At 34.0% G+C, this 16,761-nt stretch overlaps 1 protein-coding gene across 1 annotated transcript in view; it reads right to left on the reverse strand.

Annotated features, from left to right (window-relative positions):
• Positions 1–6,284: 6,284 nt before the first annotated feature.
• Positions 6,285–16,761, reverse strand: part of Neil3 (nei like DNA glycosylase 3) — a 43,607-nt gene continuing 33,130 nt past the window's right edge. The window contains exons 7-10 of the mRNA XM_026415224.2: positions 15,651–15,820; positions 13,771–14,191; positions 7,912–8,086; positions 6,285–6,467 (exon numbers count right to left, since the gene is read on the reverse strand). Of these exons, the coding sequence (XP_026271009.2) occupies positions 6,285–6,467; positions 7,912–8,086; positions 13,771–14,191; positions 15,651–15,820 (949 nt within the window). The remainder of the gene's footprint in view (positions 6,468–7,911; positions 8,087–13,770; positions 14,192–15,650; positions 15,821–16,761) is intronic.

Below are 16,761 nucleotides of genomic sequence, written 5' to 3' on the forward strand. Positions count from 1 at the left end.
AATGAGACCATATCTCAACAGAATTTGCTTGTTTATTTTAAATAAGTAATAACTACAAACTCAGATCCTAGATCCAGTGTTTACCATTTTAAGAATGCACTTTTTAATGCTGTATCATTTCTAATGCATTTAAATTATTCAAGTTTGAGAAAACGAGTTATTAAACTAATGAGTCAATAACCTACTCAAATACATAGATTTTAACATTTGCCTGTTCTGTTCAGTTTCCTAAATTGTTTTCTGCGATTGATAGCAAAATAAATTATTTTAAATAGTGCCAAACAAGCTGAATGTGATACCATAATAATGAGAAAAATAAATGCATATTAAAAACAGACAAGTATTTATTAATATGTAAACCAAGATTCTCATACTAACAATTGGGAGTAACACAGATATGCTAGTATGGAAGGTAGGTATAGAATTGTGTAATGAGACCATTAATTTGTTTTGCTGTTTTGCATTCTGTGATAGCATTTAGTACAAAAAAAACTCCTTTGTAGTTTAAAAAATTTAGAAGGCTGTTCTTTTATTGACTCTCTGTGTATTTGTGTTTCTATTACTGAAAATGGATGCAGAGCACCTGGACAGATATTTCCTTTTCATCCTTCCCTGTCGTTCACAAAGATCTACTTTTTTGTTATCACTTTTTCATGCCTTCCTTCCCTTATTACTTTTATTAGAGAAGTCAATACTATTCAAATAACTAATAGGTATTTAATAAATAAATATCCTAGATTTCTTTCTGCAACTTCTAGGAACAGAGATCTTTCATTCCCTGCTGGTCCCCAGGCAGGCTTTGCTGTCTCTTAGCATTGTTCTCACTTCTTTTTGAATAGATTTCAATGAACAGGTCCAGTGGGTCTGCTTGAGTCCATCACTGGGTGATACAGTGCAATGTGATCCTACAATTTGCTTCTCTGGTAACATTATATACTGTTTCCATGCACTTAGAGCCATAAGTGGCAATGAGAGAAGTATCGAGAGAATGGAATTAGAATAATTTTAATTGATGATGATTTTTACTCCTTTTTCCAACATATGACTTGTATCTAAAATGCAAAGCTTAAAGCTTTGGCTCTTTCAATTTTTCACGAAGGGCTTTTTATTTTAGTTTTTATATTTTCTGTTCTTTTTCATGTTTTCAATTTGATGTATCACTGAAACCATAAAACTCCAGCATCTTCTTCCTAATGACTTTGTTTCAAAGTTCCGGGACTCTCTGTTCCCCAAATATATGTGCTTCCTCATGCTCCCATGCTTTTATATTGCTTCCCTCAATTGTTCCTGCTCTGGTGAAATTTAAGTACTTATTCTAAGGTTTTTGTTTTTGTTTTTTTTTTAACCATGGCTGTTTCTTCTCCAAAACATTCCACAAAGGCTGGGCACAGTAGTGCTCACCTGTGATCTCAGCAACTCAGGAGGCTGAGGCAGGAAGATTGCAAGCTTGAGGCCAGCCTCAGCAACTTAGTGAGGCCCTCAGCAACTTAAGGACACCTAATCTCAAAATAAAAAATAAAGAGGGTTGAGGACATAGCTCAGTGGTGAGTGCACCTGGGTTTGATTCATAGTGCCACAAAAACAAAAAACACCCTACAAAACTAACACATTCCTTGGAAAGAGTTGTGGATAGACCATAGTAGTAGTACCATCACTAATAAAGATAATCAAATTAATTCAAACGCTTTAACTGCCAGAGATTGTAATAAACCCTTTACATGGATATTACATTTGGTCATCATGATGGTTCTGTGATATTTGTACTATGTTTGTTACTATCTAACAGATGAGATGACTAAGGTTTACCACACATTTTTTGCTGCTGTGACTAAAAGACCCAAGTAGAAAAATTGCAGAGGAGATAAGGTTTATTAATGGCTCATAGTTTCAGAGGTCTTAGTCCATAGAAAGCCAGCTCCATTCCTTGAGGCTTGAGGTGAGGCTGAACATCATGGCTGGAGAATGTGGCAGAGGGAAGAGGCTCACATTATGATCAGAAAGCAGAAAGAGACTCCATTCTCCAGATGCAAAATATACACCCCATAGCCACGGCCCCAAAGAACCACTTCCTCCAGCCACATCCCACTTGCCTCCAGTTGTCACTCAGTTAATCCTATCAGGGTTTAATTCAGTATTAGGTTGAGGCTATCACCTTATCATTTCTCCTCCAAACTTTCTTGCATTGTCTCACACATGAGCTTTTGGGGAACACCGAATCTAAACCATAACAACACAATAGCCAAAACTTTGTAAAATATTGAGTTCAAGGTCATATGGTCAAGGTCAAGTTAATGGCTAGCTGTGTAGGTCTTTGAAACAGCAGTCTGACGTCAGAGTTCATATCTCAGGGTCTGAGCAATTAACCACTCTGCATACCATCTCCCACAATTCTAGCAGAATAGTTTCTCTTTTCATTTGTTCAAATGGCCCTGTGTTTGCATCATTAGTTTAGAGTGTGTCCCAGTGTGCATTGGCTTGCTTATCTGCCAATGGGCTCCTTAAGGGGAGAGAGTGATTTATTTATTTTTATAGCCTCAGAAAACAGAACTAGCCCATCTTAGGAACTCCATTTATAGCCATGAAATGGGAATTGATTCTTTCTTTACACATTTATCTTCCGGTATTTTCCTTCACATACCCTATGATATAGCTAAATAGGACTGTTTGCTATTCCCCACACATCACCCATGCTGCTGCTCTCAGATATCTTTGCTTATGCTGTGCCTACTGCCTGAAATGCCCTTCTGCATATGCAAATCTTCACCAAGGTGAAATTCCAATGGCTGTCTTTCCTGAAGCTCTTCTAGTTTATGGGTTAGACATGCTTTCATTCTTGTATCCTTTAGCGCTTTGTTTGTAGTGCTATTATCCATTATCACTTCAACTTTATTTATTTGTAAGATCTTTTTACAAAAATACTTTCACTGAATTTTTCACATAGTAGGTCCTCAATAGAGATCAATTGATTAAAAGCTTATTTAAACCAATTCCATTGTTTCATACAAAATGAAGAGGTTCAAATTTATGGCATTGTGAGGAATAACTATCTAAACATGCTATCAGTGTAGATGTAATGCAGCATGATTTTCATATCTTGCTTTTCAGTGAAGGCATACCCTTTCCTTTGATTTTGACCTGTCCATTTGTAAGCAAATTTCTATAAAATGACAAAAGAAGACTTTTATTTAAATTAGAAAAATTTAACAGCTTTTTAGATATGGAGCAATTTCTTTCACTTTCATAATAAACCAGCCATGCTCTTTTCAAAGACATTTAAGTGCATTCACGCTCAAACAGTAGTAAAGAGGTTAAAAATATTCAATAGACTGACATATTAAACCCTTACCTACTACAGAAGTCAACAAATGTATACCAACTTTTTGCTGTGTAAGGCATAATACTTGGTAGGATTATGTGGAGAATAAATTATATATAATGCTTTAGAAAGAGAACACTGAACAATACAGAAAGTGGGGCTAAGGTTGTGGCTCAGCAGTGGAGTGCTTGCCTAGCACATGCGAGGCCTTGAGTTTGATCCTCAGCACCACATAAAATAAATGTTTATTGTGTCCAATTACAACTAAAAAATAAATATTAAAAAAAATACAGATAGGAGATATAGTAGATTATAGCAATCATAGGCAGACTGTGGGTATAAGCCAAAGAAAAGATATGAAGTTCTGTAATGATATCCAAAGAGAAAAGAGGTTTCATTTTTTTGTGGCATTGTGAGGAAAACTAAATAGAACGTTTGCTCTTTTATTTCCTGTCAATTTTACTAATATTGGTCACATATGATAGAGATTCTTTGCTTGGCCTAACTTTAATCAGGCTTCTGAATCTTCTAATAGGCCCAACTATACATTTCTTCACTTTTGTTGTTGTTTTAGCAAAAAACTCTGCAAAGTCAGTTTAGCTAACACTTTCATCCTTTGTTATTTGATCAGCTTGTACATACTCCACCCACCATCTTTCTCCTCCACATTTCCCCACCCACCCCATGATGTTTGATCACCCTACCCAGACTTCATTAGGAATCCTGTTAAACAGTTTTAGCAAGAATCCTTACCCTTGATGTTTCTTCTGAGTATATTCACTGTTTCCTGCACTGCTGTGGCTATAAATTCTCACTTGCTCATACTATACCCAGAGTAAGCCCAAAGTCTCTTTCACAATGTGAGAGACTACTTCAGCAATTCCTATCAACATTTTTGCTCATGGTTTCATAAGTTCCGGTCTACAGTGCCTGTTGGTTCCATTGTTTTGGGGTCAATGGCAAGGCAGTAAGTACATCATGGAGGGGAGCTCATGGTGGAGCAAAGCAGCTCACCTTATGGCAGAAGGAAGGAAAGAGAAGGAAGGGGCCAGGATCCCAGCATCCCTTTCAAGGGTATGCCTATGACCTAACTTCCTACCACTAAGCCCCACATCCCAAATGTTCCACCACCTCTCAATAGCAGCACTGGCAGGTGACCAAGCCTTAACACATGAGTCTGTGGGTGGCACTTTAGATCCACAAACTGTAATACATTAACAATATGAAATTGACTTATTTCTAGTAGAAATGTTAAAAGATTAGAAAAATATAAATCTACTTCTCTTTTAAACGTGTATAAGCAACTTCTGTTCTTAAATGTTGCTTTTATCATCTAATGACTTCCCATGAAAACACACCTGAAGGTAGAAAGGGGTTTGGCATTTTCCTTGCATCTTAGAGGAACCTAATGTTTGTTGAACAGAATAAAATGTTCTTTTTCATAGAGAAGATGTGAAATCTTAGATTTTTGTTTAAAAAAAAACAAAAAATTATTTTAATCATTTTAAGAAATACTGGTAATACCTGGGAAAAATATTATGTAGTATTTTATTATTTCATTGTGCTCCACAGTCTTATACTAAAAATAAAGGCTTCCTCAAAGAAGTTTCAAGAGACCAAGAGCCTACTAAAGATAACTTTATTGTGATTATTACATGCATTAAATATACATTATAAATGGAATATGCTGCCCACCTGATGGAACAGAGTACATTCATTAAGATAAAAGAATAAAAAGTCACAGAATAGATGGAGATACACATTAAAAAAAAAACTCTTCTCAAATACTGCAAATACTTAATTTACATATGTCACAGGTATTTTACAACATTTCTTATTAAAAAAGTTTGAAAAGATGGCTCCATAGTTTAGCTACTAGGAATTGTGCTGCTATAAACATTGATATATAGCTGTGTCCCTGTAATATGTTATTTTTAAGTCCCTTGGGTATAGACCCAGGAAAGGAATAGCTGGGTGAAATGGTGGTTCCACACCCAGTTTTCCAAGGAATCTCCATACTGCTTTCCAAATTGGCTGCGCCAATTTGCAGTCTCACCAGCAATGTATGAATATAACTTTTCCCCCACATCCTCGACAACACTTATTGTTGTTTGTTTTCATAATAGCTGCCATTCTGACTAGAGTGAGATGATATCTTAGAGTGATTTTGATTTGCATTTCTCTGATTGCTAGAGATGATGAGCATTTTTTCATATATTTATTGATTGATTGTATGTACTAGATGTCCTTCAGTGATTAAATGGATAAAAATTGTGGCATATATACACAATGGAATTTTACTCAGCATTAAAAAGGAACAAAACCATGGCATTTGCAGGTAAATGGATGGTGTTGGAGAAGATAATGCTAAGTGAAGCCAGCCAATCCCCAAAACCCACAAATATCGAATGTTTTCTCTGATATAGGGAGGTTGACTCATAGTGGGATTGGGATGGAGAGCATGGAAGGAATAGATAAATTCTAGATAGAGAAGAGGGATGGGAGGGAAAGGGAGTAGGCAGGGGATTAGCAAGGATGATGGAATGTGATGGACATCATTATACAAAGTATATGTATGAAGACTTGAATTGGGTGTCAACATACTTTATATACAAACAGAAATACAAAAATTGTGGTATATATGTATACTAAGAATTATAATGCAAAAAAAAATAGCTTTACCTTAGATTAGGTAGAGGGAAGTGAAAGAAGGGGAAGGCAGGGGATGTGGGGATAAGAAAGATAGTAGAATGAAACAGACATTATTACCGTATGTATGTATGTGACTATATGACCAATGTGATTCTATAATATGTATACTCAGAAAAATGAGAAATTATATCCCATCTATGTATGATATATCAAAGTATATAAGTGCATTTTTTATGACAATATAAAAAAAGAAATCAGAATAAAGAAAAAAGTTTCAAAGGATTAAGTGTCAGATATTCTACAGAAAGAGAAAATATTAGCATCCTGGAATAATTTTTATTCCTGGACCATTTTCTGCCCACTGGAAAAAATTGCACTGTTTTTCTTTCTCAAAAGGACACACAAAAAAATTCTTTCCATTATTTGGTCCAATCTTCAGCACTGTTCTCATGATGGAGCGCCTGCCATGGTTGCAGAATGGGAAGGACAAATCTGCCCACTAGAGAAACAACAACAACAAAAACACAGGAGTGTAAACTTTATGAGCAAGTTACTGTGATGTACAGACCAGGTGGAGGCTCATTTGATTGGTGTCATATTGGCTTCACTCCTATTGCTATTAATTTGATTGTAAAACAGACATAAACCATTACTTGTTGCCCTTAAATAAAGTTTCTATCCTATAAGAAGCATCTCTTTTACACGTGTTTGAATCACACAGAAAATTGTCTTAATTATGAGCTTACAGTTGTTGCTAAATATCTGAAGATATAGAAACTCTTTCCCTTTATTAGAATAATTTAAAACTATCAGAATCTTGTAATAAAGTAATCACTAGAGTTCCCTCTTATAGTTGAAGTTAAAAATCACAAGATCCAATATTTGTCATAACACTAATGCTAAACTTCCTGAGTCTCTTAGGAAAAGAAAGACTGCAATAGGAACATACCCAAATTAGGCAGGTTCCATTGTATTATTCTTATTTGGGCCTCAAGAGGGATATGAAGGAATGTTATATTACTGCTAATATTATTATTATTTTTTCCATTATATCTATTAAAAGCTTCTTGAGGAGAAAATTTATGGATTTAGGAGGATAGAGTTACATCCTGTTCAGAGGTGTAAAATCACTATCAAATTTTCCTAGGAAATTCTTAAGAAGGAAAGATATTGAAGACAGATATTTTATCTTTTAATAAGCCAACTAGAAAATTTTTGCTCCAGCACTGAAATAGGTCAGTATTTTCATTTTTCAGTTATATATCAGATGAAGTGTAACTTGGAAAAGTGTGTGCCTTTAAGTTTTAGATTCACACTATGCCTGTGAGTCTCATAATGAGAGAAATGCAGAAAGTGAGACTTTGACTGAAGGAAATCCAGATTAGTGTCTCCTATTCAGATTCATTTTCAAGGACACAATCATAGACTGGAAAGTCATAAGGAATACAACAAAATTATTTTAGTGCTATCATCTTTTTCTTTTTTTCCCCCTTGGTCAAAAACTTATGTAGTGGTGTTCACTAAGGTTATTGTAAATTCATGGCATATACATTGTTTTCCTCATGTACCTCTGTCCAATGAATCCAAAAGTTTGATAGAACACTGATGTTAGAAAGAGCAAATTCTTATTTTGGATTATTAACCACATGAGTATACCAGTACTTGTTAGTCAATACGTTTCCATCTTTGTGAACCAAGGACAAAATTTTTATGCTAGTGATTACAAATATGATATACTCTGATAGTCTAATAGCTATTATTTGTCTATTATTATTATTTTCTGAACCTCTTTGAATTTTAAATTATTCAACATTCAGGTTTTAGACTGAATACTAATATGGCTAAAATATAAAGGTAAAACTGAAAGAGCATTGCTGTTTGTTACATTTTAATAACCAAAATTCAATGACACACATAGTAAGCTTGATAAATCTTACACCTACTTCAAAAAATCCACATTGTGTTTTTCCAGGCAGAGGACAAGCATAAAACTGTCTTCCCTTGTTTGCACCATCCTTCCTCACAACTCGCAGAACACAGCGGAGGTTGTGTTTACTGCATCGAGGGCCGCCATTATTTAAGGTACAAGGACCAGCTGTCGTATTTGTTTGGAGTTCACTGTAATCACAGGTCATGAAATAATTACAGCAAAAGTGGTAGGGGGATCATTCACACCATTCTACTTGTACCTGTTATCATTTTTTCCTATAAGCAGAGTTCTATCAAAAAGTAGGTCACCATGAACTTTAGGTAATTGCACAAACTGCCTTTTAAATTGTTTTCCAAGGTAATTCTAATTCACTTCTCAAGCTACCTATGTATCTAAAGCACAGAAATTAAATTTCTGAAGAATAAAGACAGCTGAATTGTTGTGTATCCATTACATTAAATTTTAAGTTCTCTTTCTGATATTCAGTTTTCTTTTACCCAGTATTCAGTGTGGACAGTTTTATTTCCTCTAAAATATTCTCAGGTCTAGCTGGCCCTTGCCCCATAAAGCAAGCAGAGTCACAATCTTCTCTAATTATTTTCTCATTGGTAGAAACTCTCATCAATGGCTCTGACAAGGCCAAAGAGACACTCTTTCTATTGTCCACTTTAAAGACAATTTTCTATGCTTTTCTTTGATCAAGGCTACTATAATAGTTGCAATCATATTCTAGCAAGAAACAGGCTGCCTAGAAGAGCAGAAATGTGTATTTTGTGAAGCTAGTAGGGAAGCTTTATCTCCCCCACAATTAGAATCAAGAGTATTTGGAGGTCATTCCTGTATTCGCTGAACAAAGCTGAGGAGTTGACCTTGTACTCTAGCTGTATAAGCAGAATTTTCTCTCTGAAAAAGAGCTTCACTATTTTTAATTTTCTATGTTTTGCATATTTTACGTCATGCCTTTATAATAGACTTTTAATAAGCCAGTTGAAAAGAAAAAGTGTTCACATTGATAAAAACCAGGAGTTCGGGGTATAGCTCAGAAGTAGTGTCGATGCTTAGCATGTGCAAAGCCCTAGGTTCATTCCAGCACCCAAAACAAAACAAATAATCCAACAAAACTAAAAGTTTTTAACTTTTTAAGGTTAAACAGTACATCCTTTCTTATTTGGAAGGAAATTTCTAAAGAAAAACAAATATCATTCTTAAATTATTTAAAAAAAATAAAAAATCAGTTTTCTTTTTTACCTGCTTCCTAAACTGCATTTTTCAGATACCTGATTTTATAATAGTGCCTCAAGGCATCCTAATTGAAATGTTCAGAGAATATGATATTGTATTTGGGATAAAATTTGTTTAAACCTACTTTTAAAACTGATGCTTAAATATATTGCTTTAAAAATGTTTGCTGGGATGGACTTAAACGTTCTGAGAGCAGTTTTTGAAGGTGTTCCTATGGCAGTCATTTGTAAACTGAAAGTAACTATGGGTAATACTAAGGAAACCATTACAGATATTTAACCAGTCACTACTTTGCTGGCATATTTTCCAGGGTAGGGGTGGTGGCTTATATATAATATCAAATTAGAAAGAGCACAGCTGAGTTCAATGCCCAGTATGGAAAGAAAGAAACAAACAAACAACAACAACAACAAAAACAAAGCTGAGAAGTAATGAGCTTTTCTTTTCCATAACCTTCCATTTGACAAAATGCCTCCAAAAGAGGTGACATTAAAATTTTAACACAAAGAGAGGGTGAATATCTAGACAGTGTAAGAAAAGTCGAGAGATTTAAAAATCAAAATGATTTCATAGTGTTTTTCTTTAAATTTAAAAAGAAAAACAATTAAGATTACTAGCAATGAGTGAAATGATGCTTATTAAAATATACACATGTAAAACATAGTTTTATATATAATTTTAAAGGCAGACATCTTTAACAACAATTAATTCAACATTTTCTAATCTACTTGCTTTAACCTGGAGATCTCCAGGGTTCCACACACCCAAGGAAAGGCTGACATTGTTTACTCTTAAAGCTTCTCTGAGGAGAGGGGCAAAAGTGGAGGGTAGGATTGAGGGGGAAAGAGGGGCCTCAAAGTCTTACCTCTGGTTCATTTCTGTCTTCCATTTTGTTTCCTCCTTGGTATCAAGTTGAAGGAAAAACTAGTCATATGCTATCCTAGCCTTGATACTCAGAGTGTGTTTCACTGCCCAGAAACATCAGCCTCACCTGGAGCTCCTTAGATTTACCAGAATTAACTGCCCCTATTCCAGAACCCTAAGGAATCAGAATCTACATGTTAACAAGTTTCCCAGGTGATTCATATGCACATTAAGTTTCAAGCATGGAGTTAATGTAACCAACATCCTGGATGCCACCTGCAATCACAATCACATGGGCTCTAAATATGCACAGTTAATCTTAATTTTATGATAGAAAACATTATCTAGGATAATTAAATATTCTGCTTAATTGAGGACATCTTGGTTCCTCTTTGCTTCAAGCATTATTTTAAAACTTTCTAAAATGTAGCTAAGCATTTTCATAGGTAAGTTTAACATAGAGAATAGTTGATTTTGATGATTAAGTCTATCATTTTGAATATAGATGTCTAAATGGCATAATATATCAGGAGTGGCAAACCTTTTCTGGTAAAACATTTTAGGCTGGTGGGTCTTGTGTTCTCTGTTGCAACTACTCAATTCTTTTAAAATTCATTTGCTGAATATAAAATTCATTTAAATTTATGTTGATTTTTAAAAAATCCTTAGTTTTATATATAATTTTAAAGGCAGACATCTTTAACAACAATTTATTCAACATTTTCTAATCTACTTGCTTTAACCTGGAGATCTTTTTCAAATAGCATCTTTATTTATATATAAACTTTATTTATATATAAAATTATATATAAATAAAGATGCTATTTGAAAAATTTACAATTAATCAGTGCAATTGAATGTAGATGTTGTCATCTGAGATTATTTCAAGGATTAAAACAAACAGAAAATAAGTAAATGACTTATCCTGAGTTGTCTGTGATTCTGCAATCCTTAGGGAGAGAAAACTTCAAAGGATGACCTGGAATCTAGAACGAGGTGTTAGTGCTAGCACCGGTGATTAGAGATAGACCTTCCACACCACTGATGGCAGTGAGAAAATGCTAATAATTTTGACAATGTCATTTCACTCTTCTAAATCATCCTTTGCATCAGTTCAGGAAAAATTCCAACCTAGAACACATGGTGACTTTGGGAATATATCACTGTATTTTGCTCTCTATTTACAATAATTGCATCAAAGATTTAGAACTGTTTATAGTAGTTATTCTTAACTGCTTAAAAATTGGTCAATTATCTAATTTATAATCCAGGAGCTGGATAACATTCAAGTACATTTAAAGACCGATCCAAAAATATGCCTCATCAACATGGCATGCATAGGGCGGTGATGAGACTAGTAATTAAGAGAACAAAAGCCAAATTAATTGCCCTGTAATTATTAACAAAAAATTTAACTTGGTATAAATTCTGAGTGGACCACCTGCTTTAATAGTATTATGTTGTGAGCTTCTGCTAGGTGTCTTGTCCACAAGATGAACACTGTAGTTGCCAGACAAGGAGAAAAATGAAATAAATGACAGTAATTTGCAATTTATTCCTTGTAAAGTAGCTGGGTGCAGAAGGGCTGCTGGGTGTATTTATTTCATCACTTGACATTTATTCTGCTAGTTGATCTTGATTGATTGTGGAGTCTCAGTCCTGGTGTTCCTATATTCAATAGATTCACATGGCTGCAGCATTTCTAAGTAATACTGTGTACTGTGATTAATCATGTAATTCTATTACTAATGGCTTATGAAGATATCATTTAAATTTAAGGTTATATTAATGTTTTTTTTTAAATCCATGATTCATTAGCTAAATTGTTTAAGATTTTTTTAAAGCACTAAGGAAATAAAAATAAGCCAAGATATTTCATCTGGGTACAACGAATGACACAATATTTTAAAATGATCACTTCTACTTCTTTTCACTTAAGTCACAGAACAGAAAAGCTGTACAAAATGATTTTCTCCTTCAGAATAGCTTCTCAATTCAGATATTCTTAACTAATTCCTCCACAATTTCCATCATTGAGGCACTAATAAAGGTTAAAGTGAAAAGATATTGTATTTACCCAGCAAGTTAAAAATTTGCCCACTATAGCTTAATTCAAATGTAAGTATCATGGACAGAAGTTAAATCAGTTATCATAAGAGATTATGAATGAAAGTATTTTGAAAAAAAAGTCAAGAATAAATCATTGGGATTAAGTGCTATAAATTTAAAGTTGTGATAGGAAACTTGATCTGAATGCATGTATTGAGCAAAAGCTGTCTCAGAAATATTATGAAATAAGCTTTAAGAATTCCCAGACTTTGGTCTAGGAGAACCACTTATCCACTGCCCTGTGGAGGTAATCTTCCTACTAGCAAAGCACAATCTTAGGAAAAGCTAGCAATCAGAATTCCACCCAGATTTACTTTAGATTCACCCCAAAGTAATTCTGTCTCCCATTGCATGCGAAGAATATCCTGCATTCACAAAATGCTGGATATATGGTACCTGATGAAAAAGAAGCAGTTTGGAAAACAAAATTGTGGGCAAATATCTCTTTCTGATGGAGGTATAAATTCATATCATGGTGATTAGGAATCCCAGATAAAGGGAGGAAATGAGATGGGGGAAGGAGGGCCAACAGAAGATTGTCCCAATATTAAGAAGCTGCCACTATTGAGAAAAGAGATGACACTATTGATTCATGTTTCTGCATCTTGGTTAACAGCAATTGAAGTTTTCTGGAAATGGAGCTGGTAGTCTCATAAAACACATTTAATCAGGTAGTATTTATAAAAGGGAATTACAATTTTCATTTCAGATATAAAAACAGCATGAATACTTTTTGGGACTTTTTGGATGAAATAGAGAATATCATCCCACATAGATGAGTGAGATACAACTATGTTCTTTAACAGAAACATCACTCTTTAGTATCTCAGATTTCTGTTTCTAAAATAGAGGCCACTTACTAAACTTTTACAAAAGTGTCTTTTCCAGTACTACTTTTTCACTGTAGGGAAATTTAGATGGTCTTCAACTTATGATGGTTGCACTTAGAATTTTTCAACTTTTCCATGGTGTGAAAGCAGTGGGCTCTCAGGAGGAGCTATACTTCAAATTTGGAATTTTGATCTTTTTCTGGGCTGGTGCTATGTAGCAAGACAATTTCTTTTGACGCTGGACATCAGCAATGAGCCACGGCTCCCAGTCAGCTATACAACCGCGAGGGGAAACAACCAATACTCAGTGTCCTTATGCTGCTAGGCTATGATTGATGTTTAGCAGGTATATTAACTGCATTTTTGACTTAAGACATTTTCAACTTATGCTGGGGATAGCAGGATGTAACTCACTGTCAGTTGAGAAGTATTCTATATAAAAAGATGTTAAAGGGGTTATTGGTAACTGGTATTATTATGGGCAATTTAAGCATTTTTCTTTATACTTATGATATTTTCTGAATATTCTGTATTAAGCATGCACATGGTTATGGTAAAAAAAAAAACCTTTTTATAGGTGTTGGAAATCTGTTTATTTCCTTTCCTTCTCTAGCATTATAAATGAGAGAAGTGAAAGCAGGCAAATTACTACAGTGGTTTTTCAGTGTTTGACTTATATTACCAAAATCAATTCAACTTTCTTAGCAATGGATGATTTTTCTGCCTTCTAAAAACTTAATGCAGTACAAATACCTTAAAGATCTCAAAAATACCTTAAACAAAGCTGAATTCAAATATCTTAAAGACAAAGGTTAGAAGCATCATACCTGTTAGAAAATCCAGGGTTGCAACTTTTGAGATCTGGTTCCGAGTGGTGGGTTGTTTTCAATTTTTTATGTGCTGGACTAAATAATTCAGACTGATAGCAGACCAAAGGTGATATGTTTACTTTGTTAGATAGTTGAGTTATATAGTTTGTTCTCTCCTTTGAGGGGTGCTGTGTATCACTAAGACAAACGTTTGTAGGAAGAGAGTTTTGAAATTCCCCGTCTAGTACCTGGTTTTGGCTTCTTTTTCTTTCCAAAGTACTGGATTTATTGCTAAAATCAGTTAAGACAAGAGTTGTAGTTCCAAATACAGTTTTCCTGTTGATCTTTACTTCTGTATGTGCATTTCCAAAACTATTACAAGGATACTTAATCAAGTTGCTAAAGACAATGGTATTTTCTTCATTCTTGAGCACTGAATCTGAAAGAAGAGATAAGTAATTCTGCAGTATTCCTAAAAATATAATATATTGACTATTTGAAACATCTTTTTTTCATTTGATTAGAAAATTTCATTCACTTTATTGCAGTGAACTTATATTAGAACTAATAAGGCAAAGTTAGGTTGGGCAAGTTATAATCGTTTTCTGGTTAGGAAGTGAAGTTTTATCTAAAATGCAAAATATTAACAACCTATAGGGACCCAGATATGGAGTTAACAAAGATTTTTGTTTGCAGTGTTTTATATTTAATCATTTAAAGGTTATACAGCTCTCAGTTTTGTTAATATTAGATGAAGCATTAAAGCAGTAGTAATTAAGAGAAGATGTCTCATAAAGCTTTAGGTTAACAGAAGACTCTGTAGTATGGACTACCAGTAATGTTTCTGTGAATGACAAGGCCAAGTAAAAGGCTTATTTAGAATAAGTAAACATGAATCACACAGACTTAATATTTATCAAATAAAACATTTCAACAAAATATCCTGGGATTCTGGAATTTGTACTATATTCTAAATTGTAGCTAAGGATATATGTCTTTCATACTCAGAAAAAATTAACACAAAAACAGTGAGATATGTAAAGGCATTTGAGAATGTTGAAATAATGTGGAGATCTAAGACTGGATTTCTGAGGGTGCTCTGCTGAATGATACTGAAGAAGGAGGGATGGAAATAGGAGGCGCAGTCCCTTCAGCTATTAGCAAAGCTGTGCAAGGGGTGATGCCCGCCTTGCAGGCCCAGGGAACAAAACACAATATGACAGCTAACACAATGTAGAGGTCTTTAAGTCAAGAATGAACTTTCTCATCTCTAATTGAAAGAAAGAAATAACACTTTGAGAACACAATAGAAGCTGCATCAATGAGATGGTTCTTAATCACAGGTTTCCTCTGAGGTTTTACATTCTCTGAACGCATGAAATTGTGAGCTATAAAGAGTTATTTTGAAGGATTTCAATGAAATCAGTACAATTGTCTGGGTAAAGATTTTAATAACAAGGGTAGGAAGGATAAAGAAGAGAAAAAATTCAGCATTTTTCTATTCCACCTGCAAAGATATTCTTACAGAAATCCTCCCTTTCAATTTATGAAACACTTGGACTGAATAACAAACTCGAAAGTTGCTGAAATCTGCATAAAACAAAGCTTTATTGAATAATTCATTAGAAACAGTAGAGAACAGATGTGATCATCTCAGTTTTTTGAGATACAAAGGCACATACTGTTTTAGCACAAGCATGTTTTCCCTCCCTATAAAAAATATTCAACAGAATATTGGTATGGTTTACATGCAGAGGATGGCAATTCCTTTAAACCTTTGAGAAAGAAAGCATTTGACTTAGTGATGGAATATCAAGATGAAGTGAGATATGTACCTAACTTTGTATAAATGACCCTTTTGGAAATGCAATGAATTAGAAGTCAAAATTCGGTCTTACCAATAGGCCTTGAGGTCAAGCAAGCATCACATGCCTTAGCAGAGGGCTTATTTATTAGCGTACAGACTGAACATGTCCATTGCTCTTCGGACTTCTGAGCCACCAAGTCAATAAGATGATCCCTTCTGCTAGATGTCCAACTGACTACAGTATTTCTAGTTGGCAGTTTGCTATAAAAATTTTAAAAATTAATTACTAACATTATCATTGCCTTATTCTTATACATTCTGGGTATTTTAGAATCAATTACAAAAGTATGAATACCCAATTCTTTCATTGCTTAGAATTCATAACTGAGAGCTAGATGTCATAACTACTCCTTGAACCATGCTGATTAGCCATTTAAGTCAGAAATAAAAGTTTTTATTTAGAGCCAAAGAGCTATTTTTTGAACCAGTAGGAAGTATTTCACAAATATTTTAAGTAATACTTTTCAAGGCAAAACTAAAATGTTATTCAAGTAAATCAGAAAAAGAAATATCATGCAGAAATTAGAGCACTAAACATTTAGTGAGAAATTTTACATTACCTCATGTACCCTAAAAAGAAAATTCTAGAAACTCTAGAATTTATTTTTGGTATCTGCTAAGATATGGGTTAGTTGATCTATAATAATGAAAAGAGATATTTAACTTTGTGTTATTTTTCTTCATATAAAACCACTTTATATTTTCAACTTAATTATTATTAGAATAGTACAGAAGTAATAAAACCAACCCTGATTTTTTTAACCACAAATGTAAATCATGATTTTCTAAATGGAATTCTTCATTGACTATTAATATAACAATATATGTTGTTATATAAAATGCCTTTCTACAGCTCTGATACAGTTCCACTCTCAAATTCACAGGTGTAGGTCTATAGAACACATCATGTGGTTAAGCAACCACAGCAGAATCAGGGATTTGTCTCATTATTCCAAGCATTAATATTGAAAACTCTCTTCCAGGTAAAGTCTATGTATCTTACATTTCAGAACATGAGTTCTTTGACTTTCCAAGGTGACCTTGACTTCTGTAGCATTTTCCTCCTTACATATAATTATACCAAGTTTTTAAATTCAAGCTTGTCTGGTAAAATAATAAATAGCATGAGAAAATCTGAAAGA

This window comes from Urocitellus parryii, chromosome 14, assembly GCF_045843805.1.
Source record: "Urocitellus parryii isolate mUroPar1 chromosome 14, mUroPar1.hap1, whole genome shotgun sequence".
In the NCBI taxonomy this organism is placed as follows: domain Eukaryota; kingdom Metazoa; phylum Chordata; class Mammalia; order Rodentia; family Sciuridae; genus Urocitellus; species Urocitellus parryii.